Source organism: Ciconia boyciana, chromosome 6 (genome assembly GCF_034638445.1).
Source record: "Ciconia boyciana chromosome 6, ASM3463844v1, whole genome shotgun sequence".
Classification (NCBI taxonomy): Eukaryota; Metazoa; Chordata; class Aves; order Ciconiiformes; family Ciconiidae; genus Ciconia; species Ciconia boyciana.
In genome coordinates, this window is record NC_132939.1 from 13,742,507 (window position 1) to 13,763,609 (window position 21,103).

The 21,103-nt window shown below is 36.5% G+C and overlaps 1 protein-coding gene across 1 annotated transcript in view; it reads left to right on the top strand.

Moving 5' to 3' along the window:
• The first annotated feature begins 6,390 nt into the window (after window positions 1–6,390).
• The window catches only part of LOC140652832 (uncharacterized), a 29,328-nt gene continuing 14,615 nt past the window's right edge, over window positions 6,391–21,103 (top strand). Inside the window, exons 1-3 of the mRNA XM_072864117.1 lie at window positions 6,391–6,464; window positions 6,799–6,889; window positions 10,796–10,893. Of these exons, the coding sequence (XP_072720218.1) occupies window positions 6,448–6,464; window positions 6,799–6,889; window positions 10,796–10,893 (206 nt within the window). The 5' untranslated portion in view covers window positions 6,391–6,447. The remainder of the gene's footprint in view (window positions 6,465–6,798; window positions 6,890–10,795; window positions 10,894–21,103) is intronic.

Sequence of the window (21,103 nt, forward strand, 5' to 3'; positions counted from 1 at the left end):
GAAAAAATTTAGGCAGAAGTTGGATTTGAAGTTCATTGTCTTTAATTTCTCCATAGTTCATTCTTATTGATGTACAGAGTCTCTTTTCCTATCATTCCTGCAGTAGTTAACACATTGATGGAGACATGTTTATCTTGTATCATAATCCCTTGTTTGATATTGTAGGCTTTAAAATTGTTTGGTTGAAAACTTTAAAAGCATTTGTTGAAGGAGTTTGTATTATATGTACATCTGAAACAAAAATTGAAAAAAGCACTGAAACTGAAATTTCAGAATAAAATCCATCATTTTGGATATTAACATAAATGGGTCCCCTTTCAAGTAACATTTCTACATACACATTTCTTTATATTCATATACATGGGTATAAAGTAACTATCATCCTAAATTAGTCATATCTGAATATACAAGCAATTATTTGCTTTTGTGAATTATGTGGAAAATCTGGTTAGCAGGAGGACACATAAAGTCTCAACAAGGAAGTTAGAGATGTGTAACCATAGATATTTGTGATACTGCAAGAGCAGTACCAGATTATATTGGATAGTCACCTTTATTACCCCTAGCAATTGAACTTGTAGTAGCTCTCTAGTTTGCTATTTCATTGCTGGCACCTAAACAGTATCCACTTTTAGATCTCATAGGAGTTTTATGAAAATGCATGAGAAAGTTTGATTAAATGACACTGTTTTTATGTGAAACATGCTTGTTTTTTTCAGTATTACATTCAGGGAGTGCCACCTTATTAAGAACAGTTTTTAATATGTAAATTCTCAATTACAGACAGTTTTTGCAATCCCCAAGCCGTAGGCATCATGGAAGGTGGGGTTTTTGTTTGTTTGGTTTTTTTACTACTAGCATTTATACAGTGACTATCCACTCAGTGTCTCGGTAGCTCGAGTCATTATTATCCCAGGTTGACCAGAGAAGTCAGTGGGTATTTGTTTGACAGTGGATGAGGCAAGCCGAACATTTCTCTGTGTTTGATTTCCATCCTCTGCAGATTATTCCATCAGCTGCTGCAACTTAAGAATTTGCTTCCCCCTCCTGTTGCCTTCACAAATTTTGTAGTACCTCTGGCAAAGTGTCCTACTCAGCAAAACACTTTGGAACCAACATAATTTCAGATACCTGAGATAAGTATGTGAAAAATAAAAGGGGAAATTCCTACAAAACAATGGGAGACTTCCTAGAAAGCATGTGGAAATTTTCCTAGAAAGCACAAGGTAAATTCCTGGAAAGCAGAAGAGAGATTTCCTAAAAAATGGAGGGAATTTCCTGGAAAGCATGAGGGTAATTCCTGGAGAGCGGTGGGGAGGGTTCCTACAAAGTAGAGGTGGGATTTCTTAGTAAGCATATGGAAAACTTCCTGGAAAAAGTGAATAGAAAATTTCCTAGAAAGCAGAGGGAGGTCTACACAGCCAAGAGGGGTTTACTAGAAAGCACATGAGAAATTCCTGGAAATCAGTAAGGGGAATGCATAAAAAGCAGAGAGGGGAGTTATTAGAAAGCACTTGGGTGGTGGGAATTAGTGGAAAGCAGGTGGGAAAGTGGGAAGCTGCATGGCAATCTCCTAGGAAGCACAAGGTACATTCCTAGAAAGTAGGGACAGAATTCCTAGAAAGCAGAGGAGGACTTCCTAGAAAGCACATAGGGGAAACACTTGCAGAGCAATGGGGAGATTTCCTGAAAAGGAAAGTGGGAATGCCTAGAAAGTGGAGAGGGTATTCCTGGAAATCACAGGGGGAATCCTAGAAAGTGGAAGATAGAAAAAGGAGGAGAGCAGGTGTGTGGGAGAACACCTGCAAAGGTAGAAAGCACCCAGAGAAAGCCTAGAAAGCCAAGAAAGCCATTCTAGAAAGCACACTTGAAATTCCTAGAAAGCTAGGGTGTGAATTCCCAGAAAGCACATGAGCAAGTCCTATAAAGCAAAGAGGGAATCCCCAAAAATCATGTGCAAAATTACAGACGTGGAAAATTTCCTAGAAAGCTGAAGGTTAATGCCTATAAAGCAGAGGGATATTCCTGGAAAGTAGTGGAGTGCATTCCTAGAAAAAATGAGGTGAATTCCTACAAAGCACATTTTGGGGTGGGGATGGGCACTCCTAGAAAGTAGAAGGGGAATTTCCCAGAAAGCATGCAGGAATTTAATGGAAAGTAAAGGGAGGAATTGCTAGATGGCAATGATGGAATCCCAGGCCATCATAAGTGGTGGCGTGAGATCATCGAGATGGGTGAGGTGATTGAGACAGGTTGGGTGGTGGAGTCAGGGGTTCCACCTAACCCTGGCAGGGGTCTGGGTACCAGCGGCAAAGTCACAGAGTGTTTGCTGTGGGTGCTGAATTGTGGTCAACATGCTCTGTGTACAGGCATTTGCAGAGATAAGCAAATTTCTAAACTTCAATCTTACCACAAATTAGAATTTGTAAGTATTTTGTTTCTGAAGTCATGTTTGTACTCATGTTGCTGTTCTAAGTCAAAACTATGCTAGGAATTTCTTTGCACACTGACCACATTGTTCTTAATGTTTCAAAATTGCATCTTGTCTATTACTCCTCTGGGGTTGTGGTTAGTACGGTGATAGCTCATGGTACTTTGCACAGTGAAGTAGAAAACTCATACTGAACTCTACAAGTTGCTAGGCTTAAAACTTACAGTAAGCATGCATGAAGACTGAAACACAGTCAGTAGAAAAATCTGTAAATATTTTTGTTGAAAAATCAGATTGCTTCTCTGCTGTTAAAAACATCTTTTAAACATTTGATTGCAAAGTTTAGTTTACTTTAATGGATAATAAATATATTATGTTAAAACTTTTTTAAAGCTGAAGTTATTTTTTATGATTATCTGTTTCTTTATTAAATCTATTCTTTTGGAAGATAACTAGGACAAGGCAGCTTTGGGGTGGTAACGGAAGTAAAACACGGGACTACCGGCAAAAAATGGGCCATCAAAAAAGTTAACAGGAAAAAGGTGAATATCATGTAGATAGGTGATTTTCTTTAAAGTATTCTTAGCGTTCTTATGATCTGATGATTCTTTTTTTCCAATCTCTGTTTGAGCGCCAAGATGTCATATTAGAGCCAGAATTTCTCTTTTCACCTATGTAGATGTTTATTCTTATTTTTCGGGTATTCTTTTGTGTCTTAGCCATTGCCCCTGTGGCAGAAACTAGAAGCAGCATGAGTTTTTAAAATACTCAAACTATGTTGTCTAACCATGTAAGTTAGGGTTCTTATTCCTTCATGAAAGAATAATTTAAAAGATGTTTGCATATTAGATTCCAAACTATCCAAATCTGATCAAAGAATATATGCAATTGAAAGGTGTTTCTTTTTTAAGTATTTATTTTAATTTTTTGAAATAAAGTAAGGTATAAATTAGGAACACAAAGTGTTACATTCACAAGTCAGTATGAATACAGTGGTACAACTTTATCCCTAAAGTTTTGTGGCTGCGTGATGAATCCTGAAACTCGCAATTTACCAGGTGAAAATTCAGATATGTTATTTTGTTCCTCTTGATATTCTGAACTTTTCAAACTGTTAAATTGGCAATAATAAATTCTTTTAAATTCTGGGTTATTTAACAAGTTAGAAAAATACTGCATTTGGTCATTGTTAGCACATGGCAGCTGTGGCAATACTGGGTATAATTATGTTTAAATGGGATACTCTCATGTAGGGTGGATTGAATTGTTTCCTCTCATTAATACCACACTAAAATCCATCATGTTATTGGTGGGTACTGGGATGCCTGGTGCTCTGTAAAATAATTTTTTGCTCATTTGGTTTTGTTCATATATTTGTGAGATCATGGGTATTAGCTCCACTGAGCTTGCCAGCTTCCCAAGTGAATAATTATATTTTGTTTAACTCCATTGCCCCAACATCTTTATTTTGTGTTCATTTTAGATGCTTATTGAACATCACCTATTCTATTTAAGTAAAGTCTTCTTTATTTTTGTTTCATAGGTACATGGTGTGTTTGGATAGTGTGAAAATGCTTGCATACAATCACAACCATTTTCACACTACTGAAATTTGAAGGCTTACAGGACATTTCACGGAACTGTGTATTTAAAACTGTAAGATGTTACAGGCCAAATTTATTAGATCAATGGAAACAATCCTGCAATATGCTATGATTTACTTGGTAGTCATATTTCTGAATGTAAGACCTGTTCATTTCTTTAATACATCCTATAGCTTTTTTTAAAAGTAACAATTTTTTTTTTTTTCCAAGAACAGCAATATATGTTTGTGAAATGTGTTTTCCATCAGTAACTAGGGGTGGAAGTTCTGCCATAAACTACTTGAATGGGACATGAGCATCTTAAAGAGAGTGAACTATCATCATATAATACACTTAGAAGAGATGTTAGAGACCAAAGGTAAGATTTCATTAATAGCTGCACTGGTGTCAGTAGACTGAAAAACAAACAAACAAAAGAACCATCTGTGTTCCATGGTAACTCATCGTATATCTTATTTAACAATTTTGTAATTTGACACAAATCTTACAGCTCTTGACCAAAACATTGTGGAAATATTTATATTTTATTTTCCTCTAAATTCTTGCTAAGCCTACTAAGAAATATAAACTAGCAGTTCAACAGAGGACAAAAACACTTTATGTCAAGGGAAATACCTGACTAAGCCTGCTTTGTTTGCTGGTCTCTGATAGGCAGAGGCAATTACTACAGCCTAGGTTTTCATTTCTTCCTTCTTGCAATTCTCTTATCTTTTTTTTTTTTCTTTTTCCTATTCTATTTGGAACTATTGCAACAATAATTAAATACGGTCACCATGAAAATTACAGGGTTGTTTCTTTCCTCTGCTTGTTTTGCTGCACTGCTCTATAAGGAAAGTGGTCCTCTTGTGTGTCCGTAGCATTTCTGACAAGGGGAAACATCAGCCGCTAAGCAGTATTTCCATTTTTTATAGATGTCTGTTGTTTTAGTAATTGTTATAAAGCCAAAGAATGGTGGAAATCTTATTGCTGAGGTTAAATTACTACTATTCTGTCTTTAACTTACTGTATCACTTGTTGGAAAGGTGTTATTGCTGAGCTGAACAGAAAAGATCTCAGGACTTTATAATGACAGCACCATATTATAAATATTGCAGTAACACATGTAAAATAATATTTGCTGTTAGCTGTAAGTGTAAGGGCTTTTTGAGGAGTATTGAATTGGTCAGAAGTCTCATTTCAGTAAGGTATTATAATTTTCATTCCTAGTTGCTGAAAAGTTGCATTTTGTATTTTTTCAAATGCTGGTATCTCTTAGGCTTTCTGTAAAAGCCATTGATGATGCATTGAACGGAAGAGGCTTTACACTAAATCCGTACTTAGTCCTTCTTTTGAAATCATAGTATTTTTATACATTTTTTAAATGTATGTGTTTTGAAAGCTTGAGAGTTTGTTGTAGTAAGCACTGGCAATATTTGTGGCAGGTCAATTGTTTTTTGCCTTCCGTTCATAAAATACTAAGTGCATTGGGGTTCTAGGTCATCACTGCAGCTGGAGCAGTGCTATTAATTATACATATTGTTATTACATTAAAAGAAACTAAACTCAGAAATAACAAAATCATTACATTCTCTCTTTATTAATATTAGCAGATGTATCTTGTAATGGAGCTGTGTGAGGATGGAGAACTTAAAAACAATTATTTGTAGTAAAGGACATTTTATAGAAAATGAGACAAGGCACATCATTCAGAATCTTGCTTCAGCAATGGCGTATCTTCACAAAAACGGTAATTAAGTTCCTCTGTCTCTCCCATATCTTCATTGATTTTGAGTGTTCATACATTTAACAACAGTTACAGATTGCTACTCTTATCTATTATTTATTTCATAGTATAAAGATAGTCCGGTAAAAAAAAGTAGAATATACTACATGAATGCTTTTTTAGAACTTCATTTTTCTTACAGATGCAATAACTGCTACCATTTTTCTTTTCTTTCTCTTTGTGTACCAGCTATGGAGAATAACATGTATTATTATTTCCCAACTTGCAACTGCTTTGCATTATAACATTAACTTAGTTTAGTTGTTAAGTGTATAGTCTATTACAGGAGGTAAAAAAGCAGGGTGGATTGTTTCTGATACTTCTTAACAGTATGTGTTGCATTTAGGATTCCGTAAACACCAGCATTTTCATCCACCACACAGAAGCATTACAATTCTGCACAGTCCACAACAGAGTTAACCTATCCAGCCAAAAATTTAGAATTGGTAAATAGTGTAGGATTGTGAATAATTCTGGAGTTTTTTACACAGAAATTATTAATCTCTGTGTTACAGCATACTACTTCTAGGAATCCTTCTTTTACCTTTTTTTCCATAGAGATATACGGGATTATGGAATGGTGCCTTATTTAGAGCCTTGTTTCTTCTGTGTACTCATTGGAAGGGCAAATACATCTTCTGGTTTTGGATATGAAAATAAAGTGCAGGTATGAAAATATGTGCAAATTTGATAATTACACAAGATAAACCCTACTTTTTTGTTAGATGATGTCAGGTGATCTACTGATATTAAAGACTGAACCAATATGAACTTTTTCCTTTATTACAGGATTGTGGGGAGGAACGAGATTTGAAAATTTGGAATACTTATATGACTCCCTGGATGAAATGGGAAAGATGCTCTTGGTTAGGCTTCCAGTAGTTCAGAGTAAAATGCGCTGAAATTGCTTAAAGAAATTACTCAGTCGAAAGAGTTTAAAACATTTCTGTCAGAATATCTTCACTGCAACTGATAACATTTTATGTCTTACTTTCTCTCAGCAGATATTGTTCACAGAGATCTAAAACTGGAAAACATTTAGTTAAAAGCAGTGACATTGATGAAGCAAATGAAATGAAATTAAACATAAAGGTAAGATGACAATTGTAGCAGTTCTGCTTCAAGAACTGGTTTTAATATCCAGGTATTACTGGGAGACCTGACTTTGATACCTATTAGCAGCTTTTGAAATGAGCTACTAAATGGTGTTATTAGGGAAAAAAAATCATTTTGGAAGCTAAGTACCACTGCTGAAAAAGACTTTTTTTTTTTTTTTTTTAATAAGTATATTTCTAGGTCAATTGAAAAAAAATTCCTTAAAGTAATCGTACCTTGTTCATCCAGATCTACATTAGCGTAGTCCCAAGCCATTAGTTTACAGGAAACCAGCAGGTGCCATGAGATGCAGTTAATTTTTAAATTAGGAATATTGTCAATTTAATGTAAATCTGTTAGTAATTTAGAAAAAAAGCCTATTTAGACTGTGCCCTTGACTGAAATACAAATATATTATAGGATTCTTTTTATATTAGTAACTATTTACTGCCTAAACACAATGTGCCATATGCTTACATCTTCCTTTTATTGAAAAAAATACTTTGATGCTTAATAAATCACATGCTGATTATCCATTGCTGATTTGCTGTTTTAGTATTAGTTACTGTGAAAACGTAGGCCTTCTAAAATAACCTTGTAGAACTGAATTATTGGGTCATGAAGGTACTACCTTGGTTAGAAAAGTCCATGTTGAGAGCGTTTCAGACACTGAAGAGTGTGGACAACTTGGTAATTCATGGTGGGAGAAATCCAGGGTGCAGAACTCTGTTTGCTATGTTTCTTAGAGCCTTTGTACTTTTATATAATATTATACTTGTTTTAAGAAGCATAATTTTGGATTTCCCTATACCCTTCAGTTTGGGGCAGTTTGTACCTTTCTTCCTGCAAATGCTAGAGGTAGGCAAGACATTGATATAAATCTTCTGGTTTGTCAGCTGGCTTTCCATCCTTGTAGTCAGTTCACCACTTCCATCAGTGGAAACCATCACGGCCAGCTATTCTTCTTTCATGGCCTTGTTTTATATATCCATTCGGAACAGCAACTATCACACTCTATCATCTCTCCTTCAAGGTGCAAGCATCTTTCCTGGCCTCCATCCTGTGAATAAGAATGGATCTTTCCCCATTTTCCTTGTTCTCCTGATTTTAGAGGAGAATAACTCCTGAATAACTTTGATGGAAGAAGCAGAAAACAAGAAAGCAAACCCCAAAGCTGGTATGGATAGCAGCAATAAAAGTGGCTACATGAAAGGAGAGGTCCATCACACAGTGTGGGATAGATAAACAGCTGAGAACAACATTTATCTGTTTCAGAGTTTTCGGGCTTGAGGCAGACAATGTTAAATGTGAGGCTCAGGTTCACACTCTCCTGTTTTTGGCTATGAGAAATAGTCTTCCTGAATCTTTATGACTTTATGGTTTGGGGCAGGACATGCAGGGAGAATTATGGGAGAATTACAGACACAGATTTCTCCTGGTGAAAAAACAGATTCTTCCATATGACACACTAGTACATGGCACAAGTGCATACTGGCATGGAGTTAGATGATGTTTTGTTTATATAAGTATAGATAGACCTTCAGTTTCGAGCCACCTGTAGGTATCAGGACATTCCTTCCCAAACTCAGAGATACTGACAACTTCAGATATATGTACTGTCTCACAGACTTTGAGATAAAAAGTGTAAAAATATAGTGAAGAAATTGGCTTCTCCACATAAATATTACAGCTGAATAAGGTTTTACTATCAGGATAAACCCCCACCTAATTAAAAAAAAAATGAAATCAGCATTTCTTTGCACCCTTTGAAATGCTTTCCCACATGAGGGATGAAGTCAAAGCCCAAGGGATGGGTCCTAACTGCTTCCATTTTTTTGCAGCAAAAAAGACAGAGTTTAAGTAATTTTTTATAAGGAAAGGGGACTCTCCAAAAGGAAACAATCGGGTTTCTAGTTTGCTGTTTGTGGGTATGTGGAGTATTATACCTGTATGGAAGATGTTGTGACTGATGGTTTTTTTTTTTTTGTTTTGTTTTGTTTTGAATATCAGAGCTCCTCATGGTTTTGTCACATGGGAAAGGAAAGGGAAGAAGGAATTGAGTTTAGGTAATAAAGCCTATTCTAGGACACCCAAAATGCCTGCAAGGAGGTACTAGAGAATAGGAGCTGCTACCCTCCACCCCCCACACCCCACCACCATTTTTTTCCCCATTAACAACAAAGGTACAGTGGCTGAATTGTAATATCCTGGAATGCCAAAATACAAAATTTGTGACCAAACCTCACTTATTTCATCATGGTGTACAGCATGACTCTAATATTTTAAGTCAATTTTTCTTACTTCCAGGGCTTTGACGTTGTGCTGCTTATGGCATGACAATTATTTGAAAGACACAGACTTGTAGCTTTGTCTCCTTACAGCTAACTTTTAGAGGCACCCATAATTTGGCCCCATTTCATTTCACTTTCATTTCACTAATATCTCTAATACACGGTGCGTGAAGTGCCGAGGAGGCAGAGTGCAATAATCTTATTCCTTCATAATGCGTTAACTAACTTAAACTTGGGGAAGTAGTTTTCACTCATAGACACCAGTAAAACAAAGAGGAGCAGCTCAGTGTTCTTTTTGGTTTTGTTTTTTTAACCCCCCCCCCCAAAAAAAAAAACCAACCCCAAACCAAACACCAAACCACAACCCCTAGCTGTGTAGTTAAAACTTTGCCCACTGTAAAGATTTTTTTTTTTTTTTTGAGGGTTGGGAGAGGGTGGACACACAAACGTCTGTTTTGGTGAATTCCAGGATTATAACTGGACAAGAGAGAAGTTTCTAAATGTGGGTATATTCTCCCTCTCTCTTAATTTGCTCACTCTGCTTCTATACAGAATAAAATTAATTTGGTTCAATTTAAACCAAATCTAAAGTAACACCCTCTGGTTTTAGTTAAGATTTTCTAGCCATCATCTCCTGCTTTAATGTTGGAGCTGGTGGTCTACTCTGATGTCTGGTTCAGACCAGCAGAACAACAAACAGAAAACTGCCTCCAGGACGTGACATTTTCATTTTGCATTATCTTTTTCTTAAAAACCAGCTTGAGAGACAGAGGAATCCATATCAGTCTAACGGACAAGCACAAATGCATTTGTGCAATATAATATGAGATGCAAATTTCAGTGGGCCAAAGCTGCTGACCCACTGAGTGGTTGGCCCTGAAACACTGCCCTGAAGGCGGAGGGGGAAGGTCCGCTGCTTAATTGGGTTTGGAGCCATGCCAAGGATCATCTCTGGTGGAGACAGTGGAGGCACATTTCCAGCCATTTGTCTTTCCTGCTGTACATGTCCCAACAGCTGCGAGGAGGAACAGAACCACCAAGAGCATGCTGTAGCCATCGGTTGAGTTGTCCATGTTCATGTGACAGTTTAGGTTTTCATTTAGGTTCTTAAGAGGCAGCACTCTGATTTATCAGCAGCTTGGTTTTATTTATCTTGACCTCTAAGCTCTGTCACTGTCCCTCCTCACCCACAGCAATGTAGCGTCTCCACCATCAGTCTGCTGTAGTTGGGCTTTCCAACCTGCATTACTCACAGAGAAGGTAAAGTGGTCAGCAGGGATTTGGCCTGTGTCCTTGCAGGATACTTAGTTTAATGTGCACTTGAATGTCAAGGAAAAAACTGTTACATTAAAAAAACACTTAGACAGTGGAACAAATTGTCCAGCAAAGTAATTGCAAGACAAATGTTAGTGGTGTTTGGCACAAACTTGCTTATCTTAATGGAAGAATAGGGGAGGAAGAGACTGAAGATCATTATATGAAAGTCTCATTTTTAATGTTTTTTCTCTGACTTCAGCATTTTGACTACAAACAGTAAGTTCTGCACTCAACAAAAGCACTAAAAAAGTCCACCTTTATTGCTAGCTTTAATACTGCATTTTTTTTCTACTAGGTGGCTGACTTCAGTTTAGCTGTACAACAGACTGGTTTAGCTATACAACAGACAGTACAGCATGTTTCAGTCTATCTGTGGGACTCCTATATACATGGGTAAGTTCAGCGCTCCGTTCTTTTTAAGAGCTACAACTCGCTAGATTCCTTCCAGATCACACAGAGTCATATGACCTCTAAGCCCCTTCTTTTCCTTCTTTTATTTTCTCACAGGAATTGTCGTACTAGCTTAAACTGCCTGTATGTCTAATCTCATACAATTATCTCTGAGACCCAAAGCATCAGCTTCAGAGAAAGGTGGAGCTATAACTGATAACAACCTTTTAGTGGGGCTCATCAGATCTTATGCAGCTGCTGTGGAATAAATTCTCCATCATTATAAGAATTTACATTTCATATGCATTTTCCATTACATAAATGTGAATGTTCATAGTATCTGTTTCTGATGTGTCCATTTTACTAAGTTATAGCTTCTATGTAGCAGTGAATTCCACAGATTAACACCGTGTTTGTTCACAGTATGGTGCAACTGTTGGATCCTTGGCAGACTGCTCGCACTGTCTCTCTTGTGGTCTGTCAGAGATCAGGCCTTCTCCTGAGGATCTGGAGCGGGCAAGTTGCAACAGGTATCGATAGGTATCAGGGCAAGGCAGCTGGCAAAATCCTGATACTTGCTGGTGTTTTAAACATGCTTACTACTTGTTATATATATGAAAAAATAGTGAATTTATGTGGCTTGTCCATGTGCACTCCACTCTACATGCCTTTCGGTTTCTTTTGGCTAGTGGTGTCTAGCAGGAGTGACCCCTTATTGTCTTTATTCATCTGAGATGTCAACACTTATTGTTAAGAATATGTAGACTGACTGCAAGATCTTCAAGGGTCAGTGCTCTCAACTCTTTCCCTGCTGATGGTAGCCAGGTTCCACAGAGGCCTTGTACCTCCAGCCCCTACCTCCAGCCAGGAAGCCCATGTCTTCTGAGCTTCTAAGGTTTTTCTGAAGGGAGTGATAGAACCATCCTTGACCCCATAGCTGCATAGTTTTTTCTCCCCTTCTCCCAACTTCTTGAAATGGGTCTGGGCTCGTTTGGCAGAGTCATCTTTCACTCTTGGCTACAGACAGAGTGATATGCAGGTTTCATTTCAAGTTTGTGTACTCTGAATTTCAATTACGATTCATTTTCCTTTTTTAAGTTCTACTCTAAGGAAAGGAAGTTAAGGTACATGCCTTGCAAGCTCAGATTTTGTCCTACAGAAAAATGTCATCTCTTCAGCTATTTGTAGCTTTTGTTGAAAGGGTATGGAATCACCATTTTAATTTGGATGCTACCTCTATCAAACACGATAGCATCCTCTATCAAAATAATTGTATTTCATTGTGCTGTTATTCAGTCAGCCTTCATAGGTCCTTTGAGGCATATATTTCTGGTAAGTAAGCAGAACAGCTGCATAGGTTCTTTACATCCCCTTTTCAGGGACAGGTGATGAGTAGTGCTTTTTTGGTAAGGTTTCTTTTAATAGTCATGGGCTTTATTGTCTGCCTCTACTGGTTCAGTGAACTGGAGTGGAGATAAATGGGGCTCTGAAGAAAACAAGCAATGATTTATTTTAAATCAACTCTGGGGTATGTTTGCCTGCACATGTTCCTTCTTTCTCTTGCTATTCTGAAAGTTCAAAACCTCTGAAATTCTTCATTGGTTAAGAACTTGAATAGTATTTAATGTTGTGCCATCCTTTAAGCCTGCCATGGAAGGTTCATGGATACTTAAAGCCTAGACAAAGTTGACAGGAGACGTTACTGTCCAAATAATCTGAAATTGAGTGTATGTGGTTTTTGCAAATGTGCCATTGGTGTCCAGAGGTAATCAGAGATTCAAAGAGTCAGTTTTAATGCAAGGTAACTAAGTCTTTTCAAACTCCCTTCTGCATAACAGAGATGGGGGAACTCCATACTTCTCAACTACTCATGGGAAAAGAGGTACAACTGTTGCACACCAGCAACTGACTGCTGCCAACTGCCGCTTGGGTCAGCTGATTGAGGGGATGCTCTCACTCCACTCACTATCCAGTTCCTAAAGGAGATAAGCAAGCAGGTCGTTACAGTGAGGACAAACAGCTATTCCAGCTGATTGTCACTGCTTGCACTCTGAAGAGGTACATACTGTGTCATGCAAGGAGTCACTTTAAAATCAGCGCCTACAGGCTGCATGGAATTAACTCTATCTACTACCACAAAGGAAGGTAGCAGTTAGGGAAGATTTTGATCGGATCTTAGATGTTGCTGTAGGGGAGTCTGGGTTCTTGTCTGATGATATTCCTTGATGATGCTGTACTGTCTGTTGTCAGACACTTCTTTTCTGCCGGTGTTGTTTTTCCTCTCTGCTCCCCTAGCCCATCAGGTACTCATTACAATCTCTTAGATCATATGCAGAACTAATTTCTTCTTATTTTCTCATGAGCTTTATCATGCCCTCCATGCAGACAACACTCACGTTGCATTTCCATTCTACATGATGCTGTCTTCAAACTGCCTCAGTCTGCCTTATATTATTGCGAAGTTCAGTTCAGTGCAAGTAACATATTCCATTGTTACAAGGTCAGCTTTTTCTCTGTTGCTGGGTGTTTTTGAAGCCAACAGTGCTACCTGAATCACAGTACCTCCCTCTGGTTATGTAAAGCTAATTTGTAACTTCTGATGTGCTGCAGAAACTTTTCAGAGTCTCCAGCTAAACAATGGGATTAAATTCTAAACCAGGTTTTTCTTAGAAAATTTCCACCCAAACAATGTGTCTGTCCCAGTGTATGACACTAATTATTATTTGATGTTGAAATGGAAGTTGAAAGAAATGACAAAAGCAGGTAATTATGATGTAGCCTGTCCAAAGGGCATGTTTTTCAGGGTTTTTTTCTTTTTCCCTATTTAGGCAATGAATGCTTTGCATTCCATAGTATAAAAATTTGTACCCCTTTCTGATTTATACTGGATGTTATAATATACTTCACTTCATTATCCAATACAGCATTCATTAGGAAGTTCTTTTCCTCAATGGTATATACCAGCACTGCATTTCACAGCTTGCTTATAACAGACTGAAGCAAAAAATAAATCCTTTTTGGAGGAAGATAATTAGTCCTTCTGACATTTTGATTGATGAAATACTACTAGTATTAAATACTTCTTTAAGTGAGGTGGTTGCATGGGATGAAATAATTTTCCAATTTACTAATCATGACAGAAACATAGAGTATCAACAGTGGAAAGGACCTCGAGTCATTTGATCCATCTTTCTGTCCAAAGAAACAAGCAGCTATACTTAAGTCATTTCCGATGCATATTTGTGTAAAGTGTACTTAAAGACCTCCAGTAATGGAGACTCCATAATCTTCCCGGGCACTCTATTCTGATGCTTCATTATCTTCCTAGAAATTTTTCCTCCTGTCTGCCCTGAACCTTCAGTTTGACAATCAGCTTAAACTTATACCTACAGGCCATGACCTAATAACTTTTTTCATTATAAATTTTCAGTTAACTCACCTGCAGCCACATAATTGCTAGACCTGACCTAAGGGAGGTGGTGGGAGCCTATGCATGGGTCTAAAGAAAAGGGTGGAACTGCAGTTCATATTTTCAGACTATTATTTCTTGCCCTATCCATCATAGATATGAAGAACAGGTAGCCACCTTCCTATTTTCAGCAATCTGATATCACACTTCTCCCTTGGTCTCTTGTTCTTTAGACTAAACAGGATGAATTTTCTCAGTCCTGTCCTGCATTTCTGATCTTTGTGATTGACTCGCCATGCTCTATTTGGTACCTATTACATTAAAATGGGACTATCCAAAACTGAGCACAATATCTAGTTGAAGCCTCACCAGTGCTGGGCTGAGTGGAAGGATTGTTTTGTAAGTACTGCAGACCTGAGGCTTGCATATAAAACACAGGTGATGACTGTCTTTCTGTAACTTATTTAAGGACTCTGAAGTCCACATAAAAGAACAAGAGGTAAGTGCTGGGAATGAGGCCATTGGCCTGTTTTTCACCTGGCATATTTAAATAGCCTTCTAACCCATACAAGAGGAGAAGTGTTGGCCTTGGCCTCCTCAGAAAGGGCAGGTGTGTACAAGGAGGTTTTGTACCAGGGCGGCTGTTTTACGCTAATCCTGCCTCACAGAGGCATTGTCCGGTAACACTGGAACTGTTAACTCACGTTCAGCTTGTGATCTGCAACAGTCCTTGAGCTGCTGCCTGACCAGCTCTTCTCCTTGTGTTTGCATTCTGAGCTTGTCTTTCAGTGTACTTACAGTCATTCCTGGCTTGATGTTGTCTTCAGATTTAATAAGCGTGTTCTCTCTTGGGTCATCGAGGTCATCAATTATAATGGTATCATGCCTAGGATAGACACTTATGAAATATCCCTTGATGCAACCTTCCACTTTGATCATGAACAAGTTACAACTATTTTCTGAGAAGTGTTTTTTATAAGCGTGTGCATTGTTCCTGTAATATTTTAATGTAGACAGTATTACGAAAAAAGTTACATGAAACGGTATCAAAAGCCTTACTAAAATAGAGATATGTGATATTTAGTGTTCCTCCTCTAACCCCAAAGCCTGTCAACCTGTGCTACATGGAGATTTGTTCCTGACAGGTGCATAATGGCTGTTACTTACCTCTTTGTTTTCTTCTAGGTGCTTATTATTTCCAGTATTTTCCTGGGAATTAAAATTAATGGGATGCATCTGTAACTCTTTGATGCCAGCTTTTCCACCCTTTTACTGCTAGATACCATGATTGCCTTTTACGTTTTTCAGGTATTTTACCTGCCTTCCGCTAGTAGTTCTTGAACCACTAATAGCTCTGAAAAGTCTTGTCAGTTTTTAAAGTACCCTAGAATGAATTTTATTGGTTATGGCTGATTTTGAAATTTCCAGCCTAAGTACTTGCTAACCTTTTGCTTCTCTGTAAAAAACTGTGGTCTTGCCCCTTTGTCATTGATATTGATTGTACTATCCACTGCTTGCAGTTGACATTTTGGTTAAGATTGATGTAAGAAGACATTAAATACATTTGCCTTCTGAGCATCATCTATCAATTGCATTCTTGGTTGACTACAATACCAGCCTCTTTATTAGTTGTCTTCCTACTACTCATATACTTATAGACTATTTCATTTTTAGTTACACCCCTTGTTAGTTGCTCCTCATTTTTCCTTTCTGATTTTGACCCTCTATGATTATGTTTTCCTTTTGTTCTTATTTCCGTCTTTGGTATGCTCCCTTCTTGTGTGTGAGACGTGTGGAAATTCACAATTTAAACAGACCGGTTTATTAGTAAAAAAAAATTATAAGGATATAAACTTATATAGGTTTGTAAGTTTTCCCAGGATGTTAATAGCACGAATTTACTGCTGGTTTAAAATGTTCTCAAAATAATTGATTAAAAGTGAAATTATACTCGAGGTTTTAGCCAGTTTGGCAATATTAATGGTAAGAATCTCCTTTAAAGTCTTGTTTTACCAGTAGTGGTATTATCAAACCATTAAGTTAACCATTTTAAGTTCCTTGACATAATAATTAGACATCTGAAGCTTGGTTCCTACCTAAAACATAAAAAACTGAGATGACAGTTAAACAAGCTTTTTGATTGGGTGGGACAACACCAAATAAAATAGTCTCTGTCAATCTCCTCTTCTATTGAGTGAAGGTTTTTATCTCTTGTTCCTTAATGGGCCTAAGTATGTCACCTCCATTGATTCTGGATGTGAAGACCATAGATTCTGCTGTGAACTCACAACAACATCTCCCATGATATAGTAGATAAAATATGACTAAGATGGCCCCAAACCATCATCTTTTTGACATGTGACTGAAACAATATAAAGTGATTAGTGAATAGATTATAATTTGTGAATTTTTAATCTAGGATATAAATAAATAAGTTTGAACATTTTTATTTTAGAGTATTTTGGCATTGATTTTGTTCATCTTATGATATATTCAAGCTAATATGTGCAAACAGAGGCTCTTGTGTTTTGCAAAAACCCTGTGTTCATACGCACTACATTTATATCTGGGAGAAAAAGAAAAGTTTGTATGGTGTCTTGCAGTACTTTAAGTCAGTGTGTTATGAATACTGCTTTAATAACTTATTGTGGGGAAAAAGAATACTAAGTTTAATCATACAGCTAATGTCACAGTGTCACCACCCCCTTAACAGCTAAATGATAAAAGTGAGGACAGAGCAGCATGAATTGTTAAGGTCTGTACATTATTCATTTAAACATCTGCTGTTGGTTCCTCTTTACATATGGGAATAAATTATACCACATCAGCACATTCTTCATGCTTTGTGTTTAAGCATTTAAAAGTGGGTTTTTTTGTATTATTAATACTATTTTTTCTGCTTGGTTGGCAGCTCCTGAAGTTATCAGTCCCTATGACTACAGCCAACAGTATGACAGTTGGAGCATAGGTGTCATTATGTACATGCTGTAAGTAGCTTGTAAAAGTAATATAAAATGTACAGACCCATTTATAATACAAGTACTTACAATTTTGCACTGAAATAAAAAATAAACCTGTGTGCTAAACCTTCACAAAAGACTGAACTCTTATAATTACTTGTATGTAAACATTACAAATTTCTATGCAAAATAAAGTAAAAGATACAGTTCAGTGTTAAAAACCGAGTATTTCATTTATGAACCATCTTATAATCCTGAAATAAAAAAATATTACAGAATATTGCAGCGAAACACCGTAAAACTAAATAGAATTTAGGCCTCTCTTTTTCATATGTTGGCTGGATCGATATATGAGAACTAAGTTACTGATTTACAGATTATTGGTCAAACCCTCAAATGGATTGCACAAACTATGTAATCAGGTTAAGGGCTTTTCTTCTCCACCTCTGCCTGTGGTAACTGTAACTGAGATGTTCGAGGGCTGCCAGGCCTCCCTGTACAGGTTATCTGTGTCCTTTGAATGTTTATTAGTCTGCTGCTATTAGAGGAATAAATGAAATTTTACATTTGTAAGAGTACATGCCTATTTTTATTGAAGTCTTTCATAATTTATAACATTTGTCTTAGTTATAAAATAATAATTCCTCTCCAAAACCTCTTATCCTGCCTATACTAGCTAAATAATATGAAAAGGTACCCCAGTAATTAAAAATGAATTGTAGCAAATTACATAAATTACCATTCATATGATGCAACTAAAATGTCACATTGTATGCGGAAATTTTTTTTCTTTCATAATGTATTTGCATGTTTTTTTCCTCACTTTCAGTCCTTTTCTTCTCTGAGTTGCCCCCAGACGATGCTTTAATGCCAATGTTTTAGAACATCACCACTTGCCGTTTCATTTGTTGTTATTTCTGTCCTGTGATTGTTTTACTTTTGTTGCATGCAGCTGAGTTCTTATATAACTTAAGACTGTACACGAGCATGCAGACACAGGCACATAGTTTCATAACCTCCTCTTTTCGGGATTTTCTTTGTTTGGTTTTTCTTTCCACTTTGTTTTGGTTCTTCAGTTTCTCTGCTATACAATTAGCTCACTTTTCTTCTTGTGTCAGCATGATGAAGTGTTCATAGCTTTATTGCCTTTATTATTATTTTTTTATTTCTAAAATCCATGTGTACTTTTAATGCTGATACAGAATGAGTTTTATTGTTGTACTTCATGATATTAATGTTTGCATAGTGGTAGTAGGATTTGCACAACATAATGCAATAGAATATATTATAAAATGGTTGGTAGAAATTGGATGGTTTGACTGGCTAATAAGAATCCAGAGCAGTGCCTGCAATCAGCACAATTCACAGCTCAGAACTTGTAAAATTCAGAGCAGTGAACTGTGTTGATTGCAGCTGGAACTTAGAACTTCTGACCTTCTTCCTTAATTAGCAATATAAATATTTTTTAAATTAGCATTTTGTAATCACAACAGTGTCAAAACAAAGTAACATTAATTCACCCCTTGTTGTGTTGACTACACAAGAATGAAAATACTGTGTATGAATTAATAGAATACAATTCAACCTCCTTCTTATTGCTTAATTTGAAAATAGTAATACAAAAGCCGCAAGATCATCTTCTGATTTTAATTCTGTTTTTGCAAATTACTTTTCTTTCCACCTTGAATAATAGCTTGTGCTCCTGGTGCTCCTTTAATGGGCTTAAAGATACTGTTAGAGCCATTATTGCTACCGTCACAACTTTGACCCTTCTAGGCTACAGCTAATGCCTCCCTGGTAATTTGCTAGCTGCCAGAGCTCTTTTTGCAGTGCAGATGGCATGCTCCATCTTGGCTCCAAGGGTATTATTGCCACGACAGGCTCAGTCTCTACCTATATGGGGAGCATAAGCCCTGAGGTGACTCATGAACTCTGTTTTCATGAATGTTAATGCACAGGGTTGCCTCTGCATAATGGGGCAATGCCAGTGTGATGGATTTTTATGTGTAATTTAAACTGAGGTGTACTTTATACTTTCCGTTTTATTTCTGTAGAAGCATACACAATAGTAACCAACAAAAAGAAAATCCATTAAAATACAAAAGTATGGCAGCACATTGAAAGAGTAGACTAGCAAGAGTCCTGCTGCCTGTCATACTCGGAGAGTACGGCCCATATGCTGCTCTCTAATAGGAAAGGGTCAGGGGCTGCTTTTTCCTGTGCAATCTGCGCTATTGGATTTCTTGCTCATTCTTCCAAGCTCAGAGACTCTGGCCCCTGCAATAGTTCTCAAAAAGCTTTGTGCAACTAAAGGCGTCTAGGATGCCTAATAAATTATTCCTGCATTGCAGCAGTAAGAAACCTATTAAGAAAATGTGGTACTTTTTGCTCCTTTCTAAAGGCACAGAAAATTTCTTCACAGAATTTTCAAGGTTCCATGTGATACGTTTCACCCACTTAACTTGATTTCTTTAGCTGAAGTTATCTGTTGTCTGTCGCTGCCTTAGTCTGGAGAGAATTTAGTCCTGTCTGTGCATAACAGAATAATGGGCATTGTCACCAGCCAATACTTACAGTATCGTGTCCTGAAATGAATGCATTCTTCCCATTTTCTATTCTTTAAATTGCGTTCCATGTGGATTTAAGTCCTGAGGGAGACTGGAAAGGAGAATTGGAGGATAAAAGAAAACAGCAATTTTTGTTGAAAACATTTTGAGATTAAAAGTTTGGGGCAAAATGCACTAAAATATTAATTTTATGTTTTACCTTAAAATTAAAAATTAAAGCCATGTGAATGAAATTCCAGACTGTTTTACTTTGATATAAAGTGACAGACATCCTTCACTAGGATGTGACAATTACATTTTCAGTAGCTACTTCTGTGTTTTGGGAGTAGAACTAAAAACATAATTTGATGCAAATAATTTATTTGATGAAGTTAGCTTTTTGTTTTAAATGGTCACAAATAAGTGTATTAATTTCTTGAAAGTATTTGCTATGTAATTTTTGCATGTCAGTTGTGCATGAATAGTATGATGTAAAATCTATTAGAAATTTAATCTGTCTTTATTAGTTTTGATTGAAAACACAGATCACATGATATGGTTTTTCATTTGTGATGTGATTAGTAGAATACAGATCAATATTTACTTTCAAAGTATATTATCTAATAAACATTTATAGTTGATGTTTCTAGTTAATACTTCTGTTGGTAAACAGTAATAGTCACAGAAACCAAATACAAAGCAAGTTTAAACACTGGGTTTGATATTAATACTTTTTTTTTAGGAATGCATTTGTTTTGGTTTCATATATATTACCTTTTTTTATTGTTAATACATCATTAAGAATACAACTGGCATAAAGGAAGCAGATGATATAGAAAGAGTAAATTGAATTTACAGACATTCAGATACCACATTTACTCAAATATTTTACTCAAAATAACAAGAAATAGACACAGGGCAAGAATGCAGCCAAGGTATATTTTTATGAACCTATGTACTCTTAATATGTACACTTATGGGAATTTCTTAAATTTTTTCTGACATTTCTGATATCTTTGCTTTTGTATTATCCTATTTCTACTGATACCTGAGTTTAGATTAGGCCAAATAAGGCAACGTTCACACTATGTAGCTAAAGGAGGTACAGCTTGATACCAGAACAAAGAATGAAAAATTAAAAATTATGTTTTGCTTTGTCATAGTATTTTGTGCTTTATGTTTTTGTTCTGAAAAATACATCTTGTGTAGCAATAAAAAGATATTATATACTTCTGTATTTTTCTGTGAATCACACTTGCTTTGATTTACTGCTATTCAATGAAGAATAGCAACTTAGA